General features: G+C 47.9%; 1 protein-coding gene across 4 annotated transcripts; it reads left to right on the forward strand.

The window, feature by feature from the left end:
* Positions 1–21: 21 nt before the first annotated feature.
* EMC1 (ER membrane protein complex subunit 1) lies at positions 22–24,657 on the forward strand. Of its 4 annotated transcripts, none has more exons than XM_004425645.3 (23): positions 22–203; positions 2,535–2,659; positions 3,338–3,403; positions 3,646–3,739; positions 4,582–4,710; positions 5,597–5,723; positions 6,283–6,432; positions 6,737–6,904; positions 7,409–7,480; positions 7,849–7,911; positions 8,525–8,647; positions 9,417–9,513; positions 9,854–9,976; positions 11,642–11,841; positions 12,001–12,150; positions 12,814–12,975; positions 13,330–13,449; positions 15,842–15,979; positions 19,539–19,712; positions 20,304–20,514; positions 21,747–21,831; positions 22,985–23,114; positions 23,298–24,657. In XM_004425645.3, the coding sequence occupies exons 1-23, from the start codon at positions 37–39 to the stop codon at positions 23,475–23,477; spliced, it is 3,054 nt and encodes a 1,017-aa protein (XP_004425702.2). In that variant the 5' UTR covers positions 22–36; the 3' UTR covers positions 23,478–24,657. The 4 variants fall into 4 exon arrangements, with proteins under 4 accessions (XP_004425702.2, XP_014639415.2, XP_014639414.2 ...); XM_014783929.2 differs by having other exon boundaries at positions 9,857–9,976; XM_014783928.2 differs by having other exon boundaries at positions 7,852–7,911.
* The last annotated feature ends 582 nt before the right edge of the window (positions 24,658–25,239 follow it).

Consider the following 25,239-nt stretch of genomic DNA (forward strand, 5'->3'; position numbering starts at 1 on the left):
CGCCCCACCCGGGACTTCGCGTGCCGTCCCAACTCTATGGTTCCGCGGAGGCGGGGCCTGCGGCGCGGTGCATGCCGGGCCGGCGGCGGGCGGGACCGGCCTCCCATCATGGCGGCGGCGGCGGCTTCCCGGTTCTGGTTCTGGGCTGCCCTGCTTGTTCCTGCGGCCGCGGTCTACGAAGACCAAGTGGGCAAGTTTGATTGGTGCGTACGTGTCGGGCCTCTTCGGGAAATATGTGGCTATTTTCCAAGCACCTGTCTTCTGTCGGCTAAAGGGAGGGAGGTTATCGTTATCATGTGGCAGAATTGGCTGCGTAACTTGCGGAGCCCAGTGCAGAATGAAAATGTGGGATCTCTCGTTCAAAAATTAAGAGTTTTAAGGTGGCGACAGCACAGCATGCAACCAAGTGTTGGGGGCGCTTCTAAGCCGGTCCTTGTGTAACTATACAGGTCGCAAGCCGATGCAGCCGGCCCTGCTGTTCAGGCACGCTCGGGGTTCTGGTCAGAGGTCACTGTTCCCTCCTCCCCCGCCGGGCCCCGTTTCTGTGGCCGTCAGGTTTCTGATCCACTGTGTGTCACAAGTCGACAGCCTGCAGTGAACTCTCATTCCTCCTCGAATTGGCATCTCTTGGGCTTGTGAACAGGGGTTTGGGTTTTATTGAGTCCTAAACTGAGTCCTCTTTCTCCTCCCTTCCAGCTCAGGACAGGGCCGTCCAATACTCACATCAGCCCCTAAGTGCCATTCATTCGTTCACTCACTCATTCACCCACTCACTCACTCACCCATCCCTTCCCTTAAGTCCCCGGAGTTGGCTTGCTTTTGTTTGAATCTCAATTTTGTCACTTAAAGGTTGTGTGATCTTGGGAGGAGACTTAACCACTCTGTGCCTGGTTCTTTATCTGTAAGATGGGTTTACAAATAGTTCATTACTTTCTACAGTAGCTGTAAGGATGAATGAGATAATTCCTTTAAATTACTTAGCACAATACCTGGCTCCTTGAGTGCAGTCAGTAAATGTTGCTCATTATTACTAATCAGGGAACACGATCCTTCAGAGCCCAGCTCAGCTATCTTCTCCTCTGTGAAGTCTTTTGTGTCTCAGACAAATTGATTGATGTATTTGTTGAGTGCTTGTGGTGGGACAGATGTTCTAGATGCTGTGGATACAGAGATGGGAAGGAGCTCAGTCTAGCGGGGCAGATATATAAGTATGTGATATAAGACGGTGTAACAAATGCAACGTAAGTCACGTTTTTAATGATGTGGGAAAATGCGTAGTATGATATGTATATATTACACGTATGCAGAATATATGATATTCCAATTAAACAGAATATTAGGTATATGCAATTTACAAATTGAGAAATAAATAGAAGGAAATACACCAAAACATTAAAAAGTTTATGGTCGTGGTATTTTAGGCATTTTTCATTTTCTTTTTTATACTTTTATGTATTTTTCACATTTTCTACAGCGAGCAGGCATTACTTTTATAGTCCAGATAAAGGCAGCACTTAGTTTAAAAGAGAGCATGGGATTTAGAGTCAGAAGGTCTTAGTTTTGTGGTCTAGTTCTGACAGAGATTAGTTGATGTCAGTAGACATTGATTTACTTACCTGTAAAATGAGAGTAATAATGCTTGTTCTACATACGTCAGATTGTTCAGTGCGTACAACGAAAAAGTATGTGAAAATGCAGGTAGAAACTGTCAAATGTCATATAAGCTTGTCTCTCTACCGGGCTTAGTCTTTTCTTTTTTTGAAAAAGTAGAGCAAACAACATCACAACAAGAGAAATTCAGTGTAAACGTCATGTGTGTTTAATTAGCTAGTGGTTGCCGTACTTCTTAATTAAAAAGAATGTGCAAGCACCTCCTGTGTATTTGATAGTATCCATGCAAAGCTAGTATGTTCCATTTATGCTTAGGTAGGAGTGTTGAAAGTGATGGGATATATTCCAAGGAAAATATGAATAATGAGTCAAATGGATCCTGAACATGGTGTGAGCTAGAAAAGGCTGTAGAGAACAAAAGGCCTGACCCAGTCTCTGGAGTTTTGTTGGGAAATTGGCATCATTTTTTCTCCAGAGGTCGTGAAAGTAGAAGGGAAAGTTGGATTGTATGCTCGTTGACAACAGGGTTTGTGTCTCTTCTGTCGCATGTAACATGAGTGTCTAGTCCCACTATTATCGAATACAGAGAGGACTGTAATGTTTGTTCTAGTGGGATTTAGGCCACGTGCTCTCTTGGGTGTCACTTATCTCGAGCAAAATATGTGCTTGCATTTAGAAGGAAGACTGTCGCGTTTCTTATCTACTAGGGGGTATTCTCTCTTCTTGTTCCCTTTGCTTCTGACTACATTGCATAGAAATCTTGCTTTTGGTCAGATCTGTTTGTTAACAAACATTTCTCATACGTTCTAAGATAGGTATGATGGTGATAACCTCATGTATTTGTGCAGTTGCCTTTTTCCAAAGTATTTTCTGCAGTGGTGGTTTGGGCCCTTTACATTTATTTCCCTGTTCTCTCTCCCCAGGAGACAGCAGTATGTTGGGAAGCTCAAGTTTGCCTCCTTGGAGTTTTCCCCTGGATCCAAGAAGTTGGTTGTGGCCACAGAGAAAAATGTGATTGCAGCATTGAATTCTCGGACCGGGGAGATCTGTGAGTGAACTGTGCAGACGTTAGCTCGAGATGGAATGGCTGACGTAGTGGATCCAAAAGGCCTGTGGCTTGTGACGTCTGCCTGGCTGATTCCCAAATTAGGGACGAGTCGGCCAAAAGAGGGATCTCTTACTGGATTCTGATACCTTTTTTCTTAATATCTTGTCATCTTTGAATACTTAAGATACTCCTATAATTGGCCTTTGTAGTTTATTCCGTAAGCCCAGGTCTTGAGTGTTCTTGAATAAGATATTGCTGCAAAAAACGCATTAATCAGTTTTGCAGTAAAGGTTGGAATATTCTCCGTAAATTACTTACACTGCTTTTATGGATGTTTTCGGGCACTAAAATCATGGAAATATAATTTGTCACTATTTTTCTGGTGAATTGTATGGATTTTGTTAATTTTGTCATTGTTTATTTATGTTTGATGGTAGTGGGTGGGCACAGGAAGTACAGGGACCTCAGACTGGGACAGTAGTGGCTCCTGTCAACCCCTCCTCCCCTCGTTACCCAGTGAGTGGAAGTGGATCATTGCCAGTTAGTTGTAATCCTTCCCTCCCTTGAAATAAAATTGGACACCGCTGTGCAAATGAAGACCTCTTAAGTTTTCTCCTACCCGTCTTCTTGGCTCCCTCTCTCCGGTTCCTAGTAATGTCTGACTCTCGTGTCTCTTAGTGTGGCGCCATGTTGACAAGGGCACGGCAGAGGGGGCTGTGGATGCCATGCTGCTCTACGGACAGGGTAAGCAGAGTCCGGCTTTGTCTCTGTCATGTTGTCAGCTCCATCTCCCTGCTCCTTGGTTCCTTCCTTTTTACAGGGTCTGGTAGGGAAAGAAGAAGGGGTGTTCCTGGCAGGAAAGGACAGGTATGCAGATAGCTTCTATTTGCTCTCATCCATCAGAGGAGAGGCCACTGCTCATAGGCCCTAGGAGGCTCAGCTGAGTAGTTTGGGAGATGACTTCACTGTGGTCTTTTCTCTTCTAGATGCAATCACTGTGTCCAATGGAGGCCGGATCATGCGTTCCTGGGAGACTAACATCGGGGGCCTGAACTGGGAAATTACCTTGGACAGTGGCAGGTAGAGGGGAAGAAGCTGTGTTTCATCTTGACTTGGTTCAAGGCTTTGCTGGAACGCAGATCTGTGTGGACAGCGACTCCTGGCCTTTTGGCTTTTTCCCCAAGGACCACAACAGAGGCAAAGAGCAGCAAACACCCAGTTTTTGCTGTTCTTGAGGTTATGGAACACGTGTGTTTACTCAGCCAGCACTTCTTTTGAGCACCTATTAGATGCAGAGCTCTGTGCTGGGGGCAGCGTGTAGTCTTTACTTGAATGCTTGTCCTAATCTTACGTGACTTGAGAGCTTCGCCATGTTCTAGATATAAGAACATAATATGAAACTTCCAGTGTTTTAATTTTTACATCTAGAGCTACTGTTACATCTTGCTAAAGTTGTTTAAATGATAGGATCGCTTGCCTTAGCTTATACATCTTCTGGTAGTAATTCATTTGGTAAACGCTTGGTGAGCCCCCAGGCAGTGGGAACACACGTGTGAATGCGAGAGTTTCTGTCATCCTGGAACTTGTTGTTGGGGGAGGCAGGCATGTAGACCAGTAATGACAGTACTGCCTGACGGGTGCCATGATAGAGAGTTGGCCTGGTTGCTGTGAAGTCCCGGGAGAAGGAGGGAACAACCCTTAGGCGATTCAGGGGGTTTCTGGGAAGCAGTAGCCAAGTGGTTGAAAGTGCAGTCTCAAGTCAGCTAACCAGAGGCGGAACCAGGATTAGGATCCAGACGTGTTTGACTCAAAGCCTATTTTCATACCTACCAGGCTACAGTGGTGGTGGTGGTCTGGATTGTCTCCTCTAGCCTGAGGCTCTGGGGGCTCGGGGCAGTGCTCACCCCTGTCCCTGTGCTCAGTTTCCAGGCACTTGGGCTGGTGGGCCTGCAGGAGTCAGTGAGGTACATTGCAGTCCTGAAGAAGACCACTCTTGCCCTCCATCACCTCTCCACTGGGCACCTGAAGTGGGTGGAACATCTCCCAGAAAGGTGAGGCTGCCCTCCCACCAGGTGCCGGCTACCTGGCCCTGCTTTCTACAAGCCCCTCTTTCTCCTTGAGGGTGGAAGCATTTGCTTTGATTCAGGCTTACCTTGTGTTGGCGTCCTGGGTAGCCTGTTGGGCTCACTCAATCTGGGCCTGAACTCCAAGGCCCTGGCTACCTCTGAAGTTTCCTTTGCAGTGAGAAAACTCCAGCTGGTCACTAGAGCCAGTCAAGCCTGGGGCGTAGCACCCGCTCGTGGTCATAGGACTTTGGGCCTTTTGACTTCTAGTTCAAGTCAGACTGAGCCTTTCATTCATTGTAAGATAAGAACAACTCAAGAAGAGCCCAGGGTAGGAGCTGAGTGAGATTTGAGATGGTTTGCAGAGGTCCTGCTGGTGGGAAGCATTGAAGCTGGGAAGGAGCAGGACGGAGGGAGGAAAGGAAAGGATCTGCTTAGACCATGTGTAGCCATTTTCAGAATTTAAGGCAGGGAACCAAAACTCAAATTCCTATAGGGCCAAGTGCATAGCATCCAGGAGCAAAGCAGGCCCAGGGGCGATTGTTGGGAACTGCAGTATGCCTGGCCTACCTCGAGGGGGCAGCCTTACTCAGCTGATTGGTGCCCTATGGGAGTGTAGATAGGCTTACTGTCGCTGCATCTTACTTTTTAAGAAAAGCTAGAAATCTGATTTTTACATGTAAAATCTCACCTCTAGATTTTGACAACCCATTCAAATTTAAAAAAGCAAACAAACTGCGAGCCAAACAAAACCTGTTTAGGGACTGCTAGTTTGTGACATCTGGCTAAGGACCTGGCAGCCTGGTTTTGGAGGAACCCAGAGGATGGTCCTATGGCTAAAGCTGTTGCTCCCTCCTTTTCTTCCCTCTCTTAGTGACAGCATCCATTACCAGATGGTGTATTCCTACGGCTCGGGGGTGGTGTGGGCCCTCGGAGTTGCTCCTTTCAGCCATGTGAACATTGTCAAGTTTAACGTGGAAGATGGAGAGATTGTTCAGCAGGTATGGTCAGGCATCTGCCTCGAGGAGCCTTTTGAATCTGCTCCTTGTGAAAGGAGCAGAGAGAGCCCTTGTTTGGACCAGGGAACTCAGCTGGGTAGATGCAAAACCCGTTTATAGTCCTTGATTCTGGTCACTTGGAGGCTGCCTTCTCCTCTTCAAGTGTTTATTTAAAGCCCTCACGTTTGCACATGGTGTTCTCTTGAGGTGGCTAAGAAAATTGTATAGATCTATTCATTGACTGCAACTATCTTACAAGATAATATTGTAAAATAATGATAGGAAACCACATATGATAAATACAGTAGAGAAATGCTTATCTGAAGTGTCAGGTATTAAAAACAATCTAGTATATTTCTCCAGTAACCATAAATAAAATTGTGATTTATCTCTAGCTTTGGAGGTCTCTGGAGGCTGGGGGGATGGGAAGAACTCCTTTGGAACCAACCATGAAGAACCTTTGTGCTTAGGCTCCCCAGTGGGATCTGGCATGACATTGCTGCTGAGCTGAGGGAAGTGTAAAAATCCCCATGGGCCTCCTGTTACAATGTCTTTCCCATAGGTCAGGGTTTCGACTCCCTGGCTGCAAGGTCTCACTGGTGCCTGTGGTGTGGTGGATGAGGCTGTCCTGGTGTGCCTGGACCCGAGCTCACGCTCCCTCCAGACCTTGGCCCTGGAGACAGAGTGGGAGTTGAGGCAGATCCCACTGCAGGTGAGAGGCTAGCGCTGCTTCCCCTGGCCTGAGACATGGCCCTTACCACTTAGAAAAGTCTTTACCCAGGTGTCGCTGCTTCCTTCCTGAGCCTTGGCAGCCGTTGGGAGTTCAGGCCTCTGTCTGAATGAGTGTAAGGGGAAATGGGCTGCTCTCGTTTTTGGAGAACCTGAATGGGAGCTTCTGGAGCCACTGCCGTGGCCTAGTTACGTTCACTGGCAAAGTGGGGCAGAGGATGCAGGCCTGGGAGGGATCAGTGACTTCTTGGCTTCCAGCCCTAATCCTCCTCCTTCTTGCCTCCCAGTCTCTCGACTTAGAATTTGCAAGTGAATTCCAACCTCGGGTCCTGCCCACACAGCCCAGCCCGGTGGGTCCTTCTCGGGCCCAGTTCTTCCTGCAGTTGTCCCCAAGCCACTATGCCCTGCTGCACTACCATCATGCGGAGCTGAGTCTGCTCAAAAACTTCCCACAGGTAACCTAGCAAAATATGGTTTGCTAGGATTCAGGAGGATCTAGCCAAGACATGGAGCTAGAAATCCCTGCTTTTGAAGCTGGAGACCTTTGCTCGAGATAGAAGACATCTTTCCGTAGTAGTTTGAGAGGGGTTAACCTTAGAGCAGAAGTGGAATACTTCTGAGAGTCGCGAAGGATCTTTAGAATAAAGCTAGTGCCTTCCTCTGAGTCCGCAGGAAAGTGGGGACGTTAATTAGAGCTTCCCAGTAGATACTGAGAGCAGTGTGGGATTTAGGGTTGACCTGTGCCTGGGTTGGGGGTGGGGGAGAGGCCTGTTTTCCACTGTGGGCCTCCTGGGGCCTCACCACTGGGGCCTCCTCTCAAATGCTCTGGCCAGTATGCTCCGAAGTCGGGAGCACTTTCAACTCCAAGGCCAAGGGGCCTCCCTGTAGAGGTGACCCTCGGGAAGGCTGCTGGCTAGTACAGGCCTCGTTTGGGAACTGACACCCTGCTTTCCCCCCAGACTGCGCTAGTGAGCTTTGCCACCACCGGGGAGAAGACGGTGGCTGCAGTCATGACCTGTCGGAATGAAGTGGTGAGTACTGAGAATAACGAGCAGCACTTGGGGTTTTCATTCCTCGTCTCTGCCAGGAGCCCTGAGAACCAAAAGCTTGGACATATTCGCCTGGTCAGTTTGATCCCGAGGGGCAGGAGGCTGTTGAGAAATAAGTTCTCACTTCATCTATAGAGCTTTCTGCACACCTCCTCTGTCCTAGGAATGGGACTCTAATATGACGACCTCACTTTCAACCGGGAACTGTTAAGGGTTGCATCGGCTTTGTGGGCAGGAATGAGATTTGTCTTCTCCGAGGTGCTGAGGAGACACAGAAGTGAAAGCTTCATTTTGGTGACCAGGAAGTGACCCTTTGGCTAAATTTTCTCCTGTCCTTCTCCTTTCCCTAGCAGAAACCTGGCAGTTCTGAAGATGGGTCAATGGGGAGCTTTTCGGAGAAGGCTAGTCCACAGGTGGGTGTGGCATTGGGCAGTGTGCCAGACCTGGGGACACAGGAGGCCACCCAACAAAGCTGGGGGAGCAGCTTGGGATCTGAGCAGGTCTCCTCGAGTTCCCAGGCTCAGGTGGGGTTTTCTGAGTTCTGGAAGTTAAATCATGTGTGTCTTTATCGTTTTTAGTTGGGAGATTAGGAAGTAGAAGCCCTAGAATCTGTACTGAACCACTTTTCTCCTTTGGGCCTCAGTTTCCCCCTTTCTTTTGGGATCCCGGCTGGTAGAGCTGAATGGCAATCTGGGCAGTTGCACTGAAGCCGAGTGTGGAGCCCTCCTCAGCTTTTCCCAAGGGCTTTGTGGTCTCCCTTTGTTCAGTCTCACCCTCTTTGGGAAGTCTCTGCTACACCACCCTGGCTCCCTCTGAACAAGTGTAGTGCTTGTGATTCCATTTACTTCCTCAGGCACCTTGTTTCTGTCTTGGGATTCAGCTTTCTTTTTTATTTTCCTTTGCATGTATTTCCTCACCTGGCCCGGCTCCTTCTCTACGGTATCCACCCCCCAATTCTTGGACTTCCTTTGCGGGCCTTTGCTCTGGGGAATCCCTCCAGTTGACCCATGCTATCTGTACCCCCAGGACTCGCTGGCTTGCTTCAACCAGACCTATACCATTAACCTCTACTTAGTGGAGACGGGCCGGCGGCTGCTTGACACCACGATCACCTTTAGCCTGGAACAGAAGGGCACGCAGCCAGAGCGGGTGAGTTGGAGTCTCTTGTCTTCAGGCTCTGCCCTCTGGGCTTCTCAACATGGGGCTCCCTTTCCTGAGGGCCGAGTGACAGCCATGGGCCTGGAATAGGGCTCTCTGGATGTGGGCCCTAGTTCTTCCTGAGCCACTGACTTGTCTTAAGTCCCTGTGAGTAACAGTAAAAGCAGGTACCATTTATGCCAAGTGGTCACTGTGCCAGGCACCATGCTAAGCTTTATGCTCTAATTGATTTAACCATCTCAACAGTCTTGTGAAGTGGTTATTACTGCTCATGTTTCACAAACGAGGAAGCTGTGCCTAGTGAGAATCAGGACTCTGTCCGGGGTCACAGAGCTAGTAAGAGGTCGTTAACTCCACAGCCTGCACTCTTAATCGCTGTCCATCATCGCTTCTGCGCACATTTAGTTGTGTTCTACAGCCTCTCTGGGCGGTGGCTTCTTCATCTCTAAAATGTAGAGTCTAACCTTGGCCTCCTGCTTGCTTTGTTTTGTGTAATTGGAGCATGATGAATGATGTAGTCCCCGAGAAGTTCTTGAGTTCCCCCAGGGAGAGGTCTGAGCTACAGCCTGGGACTGTTGCGTTGGCTCCTGTGAATACATGTTATATTGGCGTCTGGGTAATGGCTGTGTTGTTTACACATCAAAGAGTGCCATGATCTGGACCTCTCACAGCTCCTGACGCTTTGAATCTTGGGGTCTGGTGCTCTGAGAGGCATTTGGATTCTCGCTGACTGCACTGGTCTTGACTGTTTGGCTTATAGCTGTACATCCAGGTGTTCTTAAAGAAGGATGACTCGGTGGGCTACCGGGCCTTGGTCCAGACAGAGGACCATCTGCTACTTTTCCTGCAGCAGCTGGGTGAGTGGATGTCATTCAACCCATTTTTTTTTTTTCAGGCCTGTCCCTGAGTTCCAGTCAGACTATATTTTTTGGGCTATGGATAGGCTTCTGGGAAAGATTTAAGTGGAGTAGACCCTGAGTATTTTTTCCAGAGCTGTGTGTCACCTGCTTTTGAGTAATTCCTTAGCATTCTAGGGTGGGATATAGAATTTTTCTCACTTGATCTATTGAATCCAGCCCCTTGTTCTGCCGTTTCTCTTTCTACACAAGAGTTACGGGGGATCTCTGAGCCACCTAGCAGAGTCCCTTCAGATGATGGGGGAGGCGGGCCTAGCTTTTGTAACCATGGCTTCTGTAGCAGGGAAGGTGGTGTTGTGGAGCCGTGAGGAGTCACTGGCAGAGGTGGTGTGCCTAGAGATGGTGGATCTCCCCCTGACTGGGGCACAGGCTGAGCTGGAAGGAGAATTTGGCAAGAAGGCAGGTATGAACCAAAGAGGCTGGCACAGCAGACTTGCTGGAGGGTGCTCTGGGAGTGGGTTTGTTAGTTGGACCACAAGAGATGCTATCTCAGGGTGTCCCTGGCTTCCTGGGTGCAGCCATTTTGTCAGTCTGTTCTGAACTAGCTCTGACCAGTTTCCAATGCGTTTCTGCCCGTGTGGTTTATGTAACCATTCTCTTCTCTGAAAGGAGTGACCTGTGACTCTCTCTGGGGAAAGATCACAAGGAAAAAGAACCTTAACTTAGTATAGTAAGAGCTACACTTGTCTGAGTACCTGAAGTTTGTCCGGCACTGTGTCAGGCACTGTACATCCGTTGTCCCCAAAGCAGCAGCCACACCTTTCAGAGAGACGTGACTGTGCTGATCCAGTTACTGTGGTGATAGCCCAGTGCCCTCTGAAGCCAGCCACAGTCCCAACACCAGGATGAACTCGGGTCACTCCACTCTGATTCAGTCCTGCCTGCCACCTCTCCCTCTGTCCATTCCCCTCGCTATCCAACAGGTGTTTGTTGAGGGCCTACTCTGGGCCAGGCACCCTGCTAGGCATTGCAGATTTTCTTAAGCCGAGGATTAATTTGACTTTACTATTTATTTCTGCTGCCTGGATCCAGCAATTCAAGGTAAAATCTGCTTCCTGCTGCCTTGTTGCTTGTTGCCTGCTCACACAGCTAGCTTTTGGTTAATTCTTTGTTTTCCTGACTTGCATCAACAAAGTATATACTGTGTGCGTGTGGACTGGGTGCCTATGACTTGTCCTGGTTGTCTCTCACTTCTCTTCCTTGAGCTGAGGTTGATGGAAACTAGGATAAGCAAAGGCACTAGTCCTCTTCAGTGAGCACTTACCATGAACCCCGCACTGTGCGAAATCCTGTATGTACATCATGTGGTCTAATCTTTGCAACAGCCCAATGGGTTACATGCCATTTGACAGATGAGGAAGCAGAAGCCAGAAGGTTAAGTACATTTCCCAAAGTCACCCAGCTAGTAAGTAATGGAGCTGGGATTTTAATCCAGGTCTGCCAGACCCCAGAGGCCGTGCTCCTTACCATGCTACCTTGCTTTGGTGACCAAATCTACTCTATGGAGATTTTGGCCTCATTGACAGAGTCAGGGGTAGAATGAAGGATTGCCCTGGGAATGGGTTGCAGGTAGGTCTCTTGGGTGCAGGTTAAATAGTTGACAAAGTAGGAATGAAGCAGTGGGAAGTAGAAGTACCTCTTCATGATACACATACATCTGCACCCCTGCACCCCCACACCCTCCTTCTTCTGGTCTTGTCATGGCACCCAGAAGCCTTCCTCTGGCCATTCTGGATGTGGGGCTGTGGTGGACACATGCACAGCATGGCTGCATCCTGCATGGCTGATCCCTGACCTCTTAGTCTCCTATTCCAAGATTCCAGCAGGTGAAGTACTAAGAGCCAGGTAAGTAGGTTTTGAAGTTCCTGCATGGCTGTACCTGTGTGTGAGACTGTTGTCATCAGACACAGAACTGCCCCTTGGGCTTGTAGCCTGGGTTGTGGATGACTTGAATGCTCCACAGGAGAGGGAGAGACCCCTCATTAGGAAAAGCAAGTACCTTGTTGCTGGAAACAGCTAGTCTGATGAGCAGTGAGCCTCAGCTGCATTACCTTTTCCTTGACGCCAGACGGCTTGCTGGGGATGTTCCTGAAACGCCTCTCCTCCCAGCTCATCCTGCTGCAGGCGTGGACTTCCCACCTCTGGAAGATGTTTTACGATGCCCGGAAGCCCCGAAGTCAGATTAAGAATGAGATCAACATTGACACCCTGGCCAGAGATGAGTTCAACCTCCAGAAGATGATGGTGATGGTAACAGCCTCAGGCAAGGTGAGAGGGGTTTAAGCCCCAGGGACCAAACCTGAGGTTCCGGGAGTGGAAAACAAAAACCCGTTGGTAGGGGATAGCACTGGTTCTAATTTTCAAGGATAGAATCAGTTCTTTGGTTTGTCTTTCTAGTAGTGAGCCAATTATTTGTTTATCTTGCAGCTTTTTGGCATTGAGAGCAGCTCTGGCACCATCCTGTGGAAACAATATCTCCCCAGCGTCAAGCCAGACTCCTCCTTTAAACTGATGGTCCAGAGGACTACCGCCCATTTCCCCCACCCCCCACAGTGCACCCTCCTGGTAAAGGACAAGGTGAGGCCGGCCACCTCTGATTTGAGCCAGAGTGGGGATGGCTTTTTGGTGTTTTGTAACTTAAATTTCTCCTAGGCCTTTGGAATTCTGTGAGTTAAAGTCAGGTGTTCAGGGGTTAGAGCTCTGTTTCTTCCTGTTTTTTGCCCCAGTGGAGGACCCATCCAGGACTGATGTGGAACTGATTGTAAAGTGGGTGTGATGTCACCAGATCTGTAGTATGCCAGCTCTGCTTCTTCCCAAACAGGCGGCTGTTGGTAGCTGAACGGCTGTTTTCTCTTCTCTAGATGAGGGAGAGCAGGGCACAAAGCTATTTATAGCTCTGCCTCCCAGTTAGACGGCTGTCTGTGGGTTTCTTCTAGCGTTAGTAGAGAGCGGCTTGGTGGACACTCTGCGGGATGGCTGCCCCAAGGTTGCTGAATTGGTGCTTGACCTTTTGCTTTGTCCCTCAGCACGTCCAGTTCTCAGTTAGCTTTGCAGCTAGTGGCAGTGTGACTTTTATCCTTTTGACACATTAGCCTCGAGGACCATGCACCTTCAGCCAAGATTTTATTTTCCACAAAGAGGGTGAAGACTAGGGAACCCCTCATAGCTGAGCTTTCCAGATTTATCCTTAGGGTTTGCATCTTTTCATATCAGTGGAATCTGACAGTTTGTGCATTTCAGGAGACGGGAATGAGTTCTCTCTATGTCTTCAATCCCATTTTTGGAAAGTGGAGTCAGGTGGCTCCCCCAGTGCTGAAGCGCCCCATCTTGCAGTCTCTGCTTCTCCCCGTCATGGATCAAGACTATGCCAAGGTGCTGCTGTTGATAGATGATGAGTACAAGGTAGGGCATCCTCAGAGTGGCTGGAGAACGTCCAAGTGGAGTCAGGTGTGGGAGAGGGGTGGTCAGACAGCAGCTGGTCAACCAGAGATGGGAGCTGTCTGCAGTCAGGACACATTTGGGCTTGAAGGGCAGCTCTAAGCGACTTGATTGCTCTTTCTGCACTTGTGACAACTCAGGGTCTTAACAGGACTAAATTTAAGCCCTAATTGTGTTCAGTAGACTTTAATTCTTTTTAAGATTTGCTCTTTTATTCTTAAGGCTCTCTTTGATGGGAAACACTAATGAGTCCTGAGCAACTGGACTCACGATTCCTTTCCCTTTAACTCTTTCCTTGGGCTCTCTGTGGTTTTCAAGGTCACAGCTTTCCCCGCCACTCGGAATGTCTTACGACAGCTACATGAGCTCGCCCCATCCATCTTCTTCTATTTGGTGGATGCAGAACAGGGACGGCTATGTGGATATCGACTTCGAAAGGTAGGGAAGGGGCATCCTGGCAGGACCCTTTGTAGGAGGGATGGGATGTGTTATTTCGCCTAGAAGTGAATTACACTATTTTTTCTATTGTAAACTTAGCATAATCCTAATGTCTGACTCAAAGTCAGTCATTTTCATATTTATTGAGCAGCTACTACATGGCAGGCATAGTTCTAGGTGCTGTGGAAAGAGCAGTGCACCTTAGACAAAGTCTCTGCCCTCATGGAGCTTTCATTCCATGTTCCTTTTCTATAGCAGAGAGAAGGGATGTTCTCCATTCTTGGGAGGGTGGGAGGTGGGAGCGGTGACTGAGTAATAGTCCTTTCTATATGAAGATGATCTTATTGACCCACCTTTGATAGAATGTGTGCTTTGAATTTTATTTCTAGAAATGGGATCGATTTGCTCTGATCCTGACATACTTGAGTCCAAGTCTTGCAAATAGTGATACACACTGGTTCTGAAGTCCAGCTCTGAGGTTCAGAAGGGGCTGGCCTTGGCCTTGTTAGCAGGGCTGTGTAGAGGAGTAATTTGCAGTGTGTACGCCCCAGAGGGCCCTTCCATCCTGTCCGTAAGGCCTTCGGAGAGGCACTATAGCATAAAGGTTAGGAGTTTGGACCCCGCTGCCTGGCTGTGAAACCTAGCTTTATCACTTACTAACTTTGTGTCCTTGGGCATCTGACTTCTCTGGTCCTCTGTTTTCTTGTCTGTAAAACAAGATGATAATAGTATCTACTTGGTAGGATTGTGAGGATTCAGGGAGTTAATACATGTAAATCACATAAAGCAATGCTTGGCACATGGTAAATGCCATCTATGTTTTAGTTGTTTTAAAAATGCAGTACCCTTTCCTGACATTTTGTAAGAGCTAACCTTTAGCATAAACAGCACAGGAAATGGTCTACCCAGAAAACACATTCTTTACCCTGTGGGTGAAAAAAAATTGACCTGCTAAGTTGATAAAAAAGGGAGCTGGAAAGAGAGTTCTCTGCCGATAGAGAGGAGTGACCTGGCACGTGAGTGTCAGCAGGCAGTGGAGTCAGAGGATGTCATTGGAGTAATCGACGGAGGGCAGACGAAGGAGGCAAAGCTGACATGGAAAATAAGCCAAGTGTGGTCTGAGAGGCTTTGACCTCCAAGTGAGTTTACTGGTGACTTTATTCTCTGGGGATGTTTTAGTGAATTCTGATGTTTTCACAGGAGCCTGTGGCATTGAAGCCTTATTTGTTCTTGATAAAAATTTTTATTATTTCAAAAGTTTAAATAAGTAATGAATGAATACATTCTCATTGTAAAAGGTTAAATTAAAACAGAATTACAGGGCCGGCCCCGTGGCTTAGTGGTTAAGTGCGCGCGCTCCGCTACTGGCAGCCCGGGTTCGGATCCCGGGCGTGCACCAACGCACTGCTTCTCCGGCCATGCTGAGGCTGTGTCCCACATACAGCACCTAGAAGGATGTGCAGCTATGACATACAACTATCTACTGTGGCTTTGGGGGAAAAATAAATAAATAAAAATTAAAAAAAAAAAACAGAATTACAAAAGCAAAAATGTGAATGGACCCTTTCAGCCCCATGCCCAGCTGCTTCTCCAGGTGGTACGCCTGTCAGTAGTTTGCTCTGCGTCTTCCTGCTGTCCTTTCTGTGTATTTACAGTACTGGATAAACAACTGTTTGGACCACATATATATGTGGTTCATATATATTTTTTCTTATTGAAATGGAATTGACTATATTTATTAATGTGAAATTTGCTTTTTTAATTTAATGTTTTCCACTTCATTATTTTGTTAAACCCATTTTTTATTAAAGTATAATGTTGAGAAAATTGCAAAATCATGAGGTTACGGCTCAGTGACCCTTCACAAAAGGAACACCCTTGTGCACGCAGCAGTCAGATCAGGAAGCAGAATGGCACCAGCAACCCAGGAGGTCCTTGTACCCCTTTCCAGTCACTACCCCCCCAACCCCAGGGCTCCGTGTAATTCCACAGTATGGACGTATACTTAACCACAAAGATTTGTTTATTGGTTTCTTCGTTTTGAGGTCCCCACCGGCTTAGTAATTCCCTGCTGGCTCAGTATACAGGCATCTAAGATTTTAGTAATAAGTGGTAAATTTTCCTTGGCTATCTCCTACCCAGATAAACAATGGGATACTACTGAATATTTCCCTCTTTTTATTGGCTTTGGTGTCTTTCTTAATCAAACCGAGAGTTCCAAAACTTCTTTACAAACTAGGTCCTTATTGCTGTTTTCCTAGGAGCTCTGATCTTGGTGTCTTCCAGCGCAAAGGCCCCAAATAATGAGCTGTAGGACACATCTAGCCACAGCTGTCTCAGGCCTAAGTATACCTTCCTGACTGTAAGTGCTGGCTCTTTTGCTCTGCCCTAGGATCTCACCACGGAGCTGAGTTGGGAGCTGACCGTTCCCGCAGAAGTACAGCGCATCGTGCAGGTGAAGGGGAAGCGCAGCAGCGAGCACGTTCACTCCCAGGGCCGTGTCATGGGGGACCGCAGCGTGCTCTACAAGGTCCGGCATGGCAGGCTGGCAGAGGGTGGAAATGCGAGCGTTGACTCCTTGCTCTAGGGTTTGGTAGATACATGACCTTGAGCAAGTCATTTAATCCCTTTGTGCCTTAATTTATTGGCTGTGAAATGGACATGATATGCCCTCTCCTAGGGTTGTTGTGATGATCCCATGAGATACCCATGCTTAGCATAGTGCCTGGCGTGTGGCCACTCCCCAAAAGATGTTAGCTGTTATAATCATCATTAGTGGTAGTACTGATAGAACTTCCTGGGGTTAAACCTTAGTTAACCCATCAGAAACTCCGTCTGTGTGATCCGTCACTCTAGTTATTGGTAAAGGGAGGGAGACGGACAGGTGATTAGTGGGCTGCAAAACTGTCCTGTGAGAGAACGTAATCACTGTAGTACTGAATATTAATTGCACCCTCTGGCGGAGCAGAGACTGAGTTGGAGGGGATTGTAATAGAACAGGGTAACATGACCAAGGAACTCAACAGGGAAGCTGCTTCACTAAGCAGGAGGCAGCACCACCAAGGGCAGGCCTCCAGTCGGGCTGTCCAGGTTCAGACTTGGCTCCACTGCAGACTAGGTGTTCCTCGTGGGTGATTTGCTTAGGCTTCCTGAACGTCCACTTTCACCCACGTAATAGGGCTAGTAGGACCTACATCATAGGATTGTTTTGAAGGTGAATGATAACATGTAACGTGATTAGAACGGTGCCTGCCACACAGTTCACATTATTATTAGTGCTATGGACTTGAAATCTTGATAGATGGGTACCTTCCATGTGGCTGCAGTCAGCTTTACTTGTTCAGAATGACCTTTCAAATTTATCTTTGTAAGGTAAAATTTACTAGAATACTTATCTTTTCATATATTGAAAGGAATAGTGGTTAGGAGTAGGATTTTTGGATTTATATTCATTATACAAATTTTTTAGGTTTTTTTGTGTGTGTGTGTGAGGAAGAAAGGCCCTGAGCTAACATCTGCCAATCCTCCTCTTTTTTTTTTGCTGAGGAAGACTGGCCCTGGGCTAACATCCATGCCCATCTTCCTCCACTTTATATGGGACGCCGCCACAGCATGGCTTGACAAACGGTGCTTCCGTGCGCGCCTGGGATCCAAACCAGCAAACCCCGGGCTGCCACAGCGGAGCGCATGCACTTAACTGCTTGTGCCACCGGGTGGCCCCTAGGTTTTTTTTTTTTTAATAGACTTTTTTTTTCCATTGGCTTAGTTTTAGATTTACAGAAAAGCTGCAAAGATAGCACATGGAATTCCCATATAGCCCTTGCCTAGTTTCCTCTGGGGACTATAGTACGTCTGTCTAAACTGAGAAACCAACGTTGGTACAAGACTGTTAACTCCAGATGTTGTTGGATTTCACCAGTTTTTCCACATGTCCTTTTCTGTCCCAGGATCTAGTCCAGGATCCCACATGGCATTTGGTTGTCAGGTCTCTTTAGTTTCGTCTGGTCTTTGACAGTTTTTCAGCCTTTCTTTGTTTTCCATGACCTTGATAGTTTTGAAGAGTTCTAGTCAGGTAGTAGAATGTCTCTCAATTTTGGTTTGTCTGATGTTTTTCTCATGGTTAAACTGTGGTTATGGGGTTTTGGAAGGAACATCACAGAGGTGAAGCAGCAATTTCTTTTTGAATGCCAGCTGGATGCCAGACACTCTTTTGGACCATAGGCTACATCAGTGAACAAAACAGACAAGGTTTCCTGTCCTCAGGAGGCTCTGGTTGTATTTGGGAGAGGCTAATTAGAAAATAAATGGGTCAATCCTATAGCATATTAGAGGGTGACCAGTTCTGTAGAAAGATGGCAAGCCAAGGATAGGGAAGGGAGTGCTGGACTTGGAAGGGGTGTAATTTTAACAAGGGCTGGTAAGAAGGATCTCATTGAGAAAGTGACACTTAGTGAAACTTGAAGGAGTGAGGAAATGAGTCGTCTGATATCTAGGGGAAGAGACTTCCAGACAGAAAGCCAGAGCATGCCTGAAGTCTTTTAGAAACAGCAAGGAGAATAGTGTGACTCAACAGGCTGTGTGAGGAGGAGTCACACTGCTAAAGTCAGAGAAGTGATGGGGCCTGATCACAGGCCATCGCTCTGCCCTTAGAGTGAGATGAAGAGCCACTGGGAAGTTATGAGCAGAGAAGTGACATAAATGGCCGAGGTTTAACAGATTCATTCGGCCTGCTATGTTGAGACTACACTGTAGAGGGCCAAGGAGGAGAGCAGGCAGACCAGTTAGGCTGTCGTAATCCAGGTGAGATGATGGTGGCTTGACCTGGGTTGGCAGCAGTGGGGGTGGTGAGAAGGGATCAGATTCTGGATACTGTTTTTTTTTTTTTTTTGTGAGGAAGACCAGCCCTGTGCAAACATCCAATGCCAATCCTCCTCTTTTTTGCTGAGGAAGACTGGCCCTGGGCTAACATCTGTGCCCGTCTTCCTCCACGTTATATGGGACGCTGCCACAGCATGGCTTGCCAAGCGGTGCGTCGGTCTGCGCCCGGGATCCAAACCGGCGAACCCCGGGCCGCCGAGCAGAGCACGAGCACTTAACCGCTTGCGCCACCAGGCCAGCCCCCTGGATACTTTTGAAGGTAGAGCCAATAGGATATGTTGATAGATGGGATGTTTGTGTTTGTGTTAGAGAGAAAGGAGTCAGGGATGACTCGGGTACCAGGTGTAGACACTGATGCGTGGGGAGGCCTGAGGGAAGCAGGTTTTAAAGGGGTAAAAGAGGAGTTCAGTCAAAGAGGAGTTCAGTCTGGGGCACATTCCAGTTTGAGATGAGACATACAAGAAGAGATACTGAGATGGCGGTCTGTTAGGTCTGGAGTTCAGGGAGAGGTCTGGCCTGGATATGTAAACTTGGGCATTGCCATTCCCACAGGTGGTGTGAAAGCCACGAGGGTGGCTGAGGTCCCCGTGAGAGCGAGTGTAGATAGGAATGCCCAGGAGACTGGGGAGATGAGGAGGAACTTGCAGAAGAGACTGAGAAGGAGTGGTCGCTAAGGCAGAGAGAAACCAGGGAGCAGGTGTCCTGGACGCCAAGTGGAGAAAGTGTTTCAAGAATGGCGTGGTCACATGGTACTAGTAGGTAAAGGAAGGTGAGAACTGAGACTTGTCCACAATTCAGCGATAGGGAGGGCACTGGTGGAGGGAATGAGCAATGCTGGAGCAGTGTCCTCAGGTCAGTGAGTGGACGGACCTGGATCATATCTTAAGTTACCATTTGCTGTGTCTATGACTTGAGTAAATTGGTCAACTACTTGAAGACTTTGCTCATCTGTAATATGTGGATAATAGCTACTTTGCAAGGCTGTTGACAGGATTCAATGCAAGGCGCCTGGCATGGCACCCAGCCCTCAGTGGACACTAAACAAACAGAGTGATGGCAAACTCTAAACAAGAAGCTCTTCTAACCAGAAAAGCTGATTCCTCTGCCAGGGCAGAGCTGCAGGTCTGCCTCACCGCCCAGGGCTCATGGTGGAGTGGAGCTCATGATGTGCCATCGTGGTTCTGAAGGAGCTTTTCTCTCCTTCACCCCAGAGCCTGAACCCCAACCTGCTGGCAGTGGTGACAGAGAGCACAGATGTGCACCATGAGCGCACCTTCATCGGCATCTTCCTCGTGGATGGTGTTACTGGACGCATCATCCATTCGTCTGTGCAGAGGAAAGCCAAGGGCCCTGTCCACATCGTGCACTCAGAGAACTGGGTGGTGGTAAGGAGTGGCAGATACACTTGTGTCACCACCAGGGACATGACAAGCTCACGCATGTATGGCTGGTCTCCCTGCATCATAAATCCTTTTCTTGCCTCTTGTTCCAGAAACCAGTTGCTGCTTTGTGTTTTCCTAGGATCCAGAACCTCTGGTTGGCAGCAGAGGGGCTGGTTAGGGGGCTAGGCTCAGGAATCAGACTGCTGAGGTTTGGTCCCAGCTCTTGTGTTTCCTGGCTGTACACCCTTGAACTAGTTATTTCAGCTCTCTGTTGCATCACCTGTGAAGTAGGGTAGTAAGAGTGTCCTCTAGTTCAGCGTAGAACAGTGCCCGGCACATGGTGAGCACGCAGATGTTAGCTGTTATTATTGCTGACTTCTAAGTGCCTTGAGAATTCCTTTGTCTTATGGTGAACTTTGGAGAGCCTGATAGAAGTACCTTGCAAGTTAGTAAACTTGGTCTCCAGGAAGAAAACTGGGGAACTGGGTGGTTTCCTTCCTTCCTAGATGGGAGCTCTGTGGCGAGGTGTCTTCTCAGGTAATTTCCCCTTTCCAGTTGAACCAGCAGCCGAGCTGCCACCTCTTCTCTCTGCAGTACCAGTACTGGAACACCAAGGCCCGGCGCAACGAGTTTACCGTACTGGAGCTCTACGAGGGTACCGAGCAATACAATGCCACCGCCTTCAGCTCCCTGGACCGTCCCCAGCTGCCCCAGGTCCTTCAGCAGTCCTACATCTTCCCCTCCTCCATCAGCGCCATGGAAGCCACCATCACTGAGCGGGGCATCACCAGCCGACACCTGCTTAGTGAGTGACGAGGGGAGGGTCTCCGGGGTGACCAGGTTCCCTTAGGCAGCCACACTGAAGGACAGGGCTGGGGATGCATTGCCAGCAGAGCCCTGTTTGACCACGGCAAGGGAAGGTTAGTGAGGAGGGCTTTATTTCAGCAGAACAAGTTCCTTAGTTCCACTTTGCCACCCATAAAGATGACACATCTCTCTTAGTCCTCATTTCTGATGAACCACTTCACTTCTCAGTTGTGTCTTTTCACCTCGCTCAGAAAATTGAGCCCTGGGGCTGGCCCAGTGTGGAATGGTTAAGTTCGCGCATTCCGCTTCAGTGGCCTGGGGTTCATGGTTTCGGATCCTGGGCGCATACCTACTCACCGCTCATCAAGCTATGTTGAGGTGGCGTCCCACATAGAAGAACTAGAAGGACATACAACTAGGATATACAACTATGTACTGGGGCTTTAGGGAGAAAAAAGAAAAAGAGGAAGATTGGCAACTAGTGTTAGCTCAGGGCCAATCTTCCTAAAAAAAAAAAACAAAGAAAATTGAGCCCTGATACCATTCCTAACATAGATAGTCTGTGCTGATGGGCTGCAGAAACTAGCAAGGTTTAGGGTCTCATCCGTATATGGTCAAGTTCAGGACTTAGTGATTGTTCAACAGGCTGCTCAGCATAGTGATTTTACCACGGCGTTTGGGGCTCTCAGCTTTGACAGGCACCTGATATCGCTATTTTGTTCTCAAATGTGAGGGGAACAGCCCTCTCGGCAGTTTCCCAAGTTTATTCCCCACCGTCCCTGAAAGCAGCGGGCTCTCATGTTGCCTGGTCCTTGGGCCCTCCCCGGCCTCCCTGCTGCAGCCGCGCACACGGCTTGTGTTGGCTGAGAGCAAGGAGACTCACTTGGTTGGGGCAGGTATTGGAGGGAAAGGAGAGGGATGAAGAGGTCCAAGTGGCCTTCCATGCTCTTCTCTTTCATAGTTATCCATTTTTTGATTTCTAGAATTTTATTTTCTGATGTCTCAGAATGATATGTGAAGAAACCAGTATCTTCAAAAGTGGGAACCTTCATTCAGACCCTTGCATGTTATTAGATTATTGTTTTTGGCCATTTAAGGGAGCCTCATTGACCCATTTTTTGATTTTAAGCTCTATTTTAAATTTCTGTGATAATGGCATTTTTGTAACTAGCTGTAATCTGGGGTGGAATCACTGTGAATATTCACTTCTGTTGACATCTTTCTGTGCAGTTGGGCTACCTTCTGGAGCAATTCTTTCCCTTCCTAAGGCCTTGCTGGATCCCCGCCGTCCTGAGATTCCAACGGAACAAAGCAGGTGGGACCCATGCTGGCAGTGCTGAAGGCTCTGACCTTAAGAAACTTAAGATGTTGATTAAGTTTGGTCCTTGGTCTCTGTGTGTTGTCCTGCTGTGCTCGGGGCTAGAGATGTAGCGGTGAACAAGTCTGACAGACACCTCTGCCCTCATGGAGCTTCCATTTTGGTCGGGGAGATGACATGGACAATAAATAAGATAAACAAGTGAAATAATACTGTGTTAGGTACTCAAATGCTGAACAGAAAAAATAAAAAAGGGACAGGGGCTATGAAGGGTTGAGGGGTACGTGGGGGTGAAATTGGAGAGGGTGGCCTGGGAAAGCCCCTCTGAAAGGGTGACTGTTGAGTAAAGACCTGAGGGAGGTAAGAAGCTAGCCTTGTGGATATCCGAGGGAGAACTTTCCAGGCAGAGAGAACAGCCACTGCAACAGTGCACATCCCCTGAGATTATGTCTGGTGAGTTAGAGGGAGGGCAGGAGGCCACTGGCTGGAGCAGCCAGTCGTGGGGACACCAGGAAATGAGGTAGTGGGGGGTAATGGGGGAGGTAATGGGGACTGGATCATGTGGGGAAGCCAATAGCTTGTCACTGTTGGTATTCATTTTTGTATTTCTAGCCATCATCTCTGCATATTTTCTCACCTCCATCCTGAATCGTGTTCCCTTGGGTGTGAGGAACTGTGGGCAGGGCAGAAGACAGTAGATCTGTCCTTGCACATGAGGAAAGGAGGAGTATGGTCTGGAAAGAGATGGGAGGTTAAAGCTGGGGAACACATGGATGTAGTAGGGTTGTCAGAGGAGTGTGGACTGGGGCACTCTGGAGGGAAGAGCAGGAACTGGCCTAGTGGCTTAATGTTTTGGTTTTAAAATGGCCCTGACTTTCCTCCTCTAGTGTGAAATACTAGTTGTCTGTTATTTTTTTTAGATTTAGAAGAAGATAGGAATCCAGATCTGTCTTACTCTCTGCACAGCTTTCTTTCTTGCAGCCCTTCCTAACATTCAGCTGCTAAATTTTTAACTACCTAATACAAGTAGACCTTGAAGGAAGATTTGAGGCTAGATGTGTGGCCTGGAAACCTCCCTGGACTCAGACAGGGCAGCCAAGAGATCCCCTTACAGCCCTTGTGAGTGCCGGTCCTGGCTGATGTTTTGCAGAGAGGAGAACCTAATCCCGTATTCTCCAGATGTACAGATACACGCAGAGCGATTCATCAACTACAACCAGACGGTTTCTCGAATGAGAGGTATCTACACAGCCCCCTCAGGCCTGGAGTCCACTTGTTTGGTGAGTCGAGCCCACAGCCCAGCCCGTGTCACCTTCTCCTCAGCCACCCTGGGTGACAGCTGCTCTTTGTTTCACCCTTGGGAAAACAGCTCGAGGATTCCATTTCCTTTCTTACTGGAGTTTGAGGTTGTGGCGGATCACTGGCTGCCTTTCTTAGGATTTCTCCTTCCCTCTGCCTTCCAGGTCGTGGCCTATGGTTTGGACATTTACCAAACTCGAGTCTACCCATCCAAACAGTTTGATGTCCTGAAGGACGACTATGACTATGTGTTAATCAGCAGTGTCCTCTTTGGCCTGGTTTTTGCCACCATGATCACTAAGAGACTGGCACAGGTGAAACTCCTGAATCGTGCCTGGCGGTGAAGCCCAGGAGCCACTGCCAGAGGGCGGGGCCGAGGGGACGGAGGGTCAGGTGAGAAGCTCCCGCTGAGTTTGACAGGTTGGTGAGGGCGTGTTGGGCACTCACTTCGGTTAACGTTGTGGAGAAGGTGGACTCTCATGGAGACTCCTTTTGGGATACGTCTGCTGCAGCGTCATCGGGGCACGGAGGCCGAACTCACTCTCTCCGCCGAGAATCTCTAAGCGTCTTGATGAACTTTCCCCTGAAGTCCAAAGGCCACTGCCCTGTTACCTTTCTTTGCCCATCCATGAATGTTGTTGTTGTTGTTGTTTTATAAGACCTCCAACAGATTTTTCTCTTTTGTGTGGCCTGTTTAAATTGCTTTTGGTTTACCTTCTGTTTCCCAGCTTTCTCTTTAGAAATCCTTCAGACTGTTTCCCTGCCTCATGCTTCAAAGTTGGGAGGGAACTCTTTTTGACAACTCCACCTGATAGGTGCATTTGCTGTTTTACATTGGGGGGAAAGAAGATCCATCCTTAGCTGAGGTTTGAGGACTGATCCAGCTGCTTATGGCTTCTCTCCGACATAACTTAGGGCTGAGGAATCTCTGTGGTGTCAAGTGTATTTTATTGAAGCCTCCGGTTTCATGCTCGCATTCATCAGATAGGGCCACTCAGTCTTTGTTGCAGTTTATCAGAAGCTGAGTGTATAATAGCATCTTGGTTTGTGGGTCAGTGCCTGTACTATTCACCTGAGATGTGTCTGAGCTGAGGCCTCGTTTGTACTACTGAATTGTCTGATGCTTGACCTCACCCACTGGCTGGCCTAGCCATCTTATAACCTCGTTAAAGAAAGTCGTTCTTGTTTAAGAACCTCATTATTTATTTTTAGTTTTAGAAATAACATGTGGATCACTATATCTCTCTTAAAATGAGCAGATTTTAAATCTTACTGATCTTTAAAAAAGAGGGGAGAGAAAGGGCCGGGGTGGGAAGCTGCATCGTGTGGAGTAGCATGCTGGTTGGCTGGGCTCTTGTCGCTGCTACAGATTAAGAAATCCTAAAGGTTTCCCTTGTTTATTGATTTGGGGAATGATGGGGTTTTTCTTTACTGTGAAGAATGAAATGTACAGAGAGAGACCTTCTCTAGCCCTTTGGGGAGAGAGGTACATGCAAGTGTCTAAATAAAGCGAGTGATGAATGACACTGTTTTAAGTCCTTTTTTATGGCATAGGAACATCACTTTGAGGCTACGTTTGCATTAGAGGGGACAAAAAGCAGTGTGGAAATGGAGCGAGTGTATTTCAATCAGGAAGCATGCCAATTTAATCCTATAACAGTTGTGTTACTTAAAAACATAATTTTTTATCTTTCTGTGGTCAGATGCTGGTGGTAGATTATGGCAGAGAAGGAAGAAAAATGAGAATAATTTTACTTTAGTAATAAGATTGTGAAATTGATCTCAGTGAATGAATGAACATATAAGCATCTCCAGAAAATACAGGGATCTCTTCACCCTGACTCAAGGCATATTTTGCTCAAAGTGACCTGGGAGAAGAGAGTAAGTATGAGTTAAAAAAAATTCTGCCCTAGTTTTGAGAAAGCCTGCCTGGAATTTGAGTGTCCTGTATAAATATGTGCAAGCTGCATCATTAGCTTTTGCCTTGCTCTCTGTTCTGCTTGCACGGCCCGATAAATTTGTTAGAGTCTAGTTTTCATTTACCTATGAGTGTGCCAGCATCTGAGAGAACAAGCTAATGGGAGGAAAGTTATCTGCCCTTGTGTA

Source organism: Ceratotherium simum, chromosome 22 (genome assembly GCF_057802395.1).
Source record: "Ceratotherium simum simum isolate JZ-2026a chromosome 22, ASM5780239v1, whole genome shotgun sequence".
NCBI classification, from domain to species: Eukaryota; Metazoa; Chordata; class Mammalia; order Perissodactyla; family Rhinocerotidae; genus Ceratotherium; species Ceratotherium simum.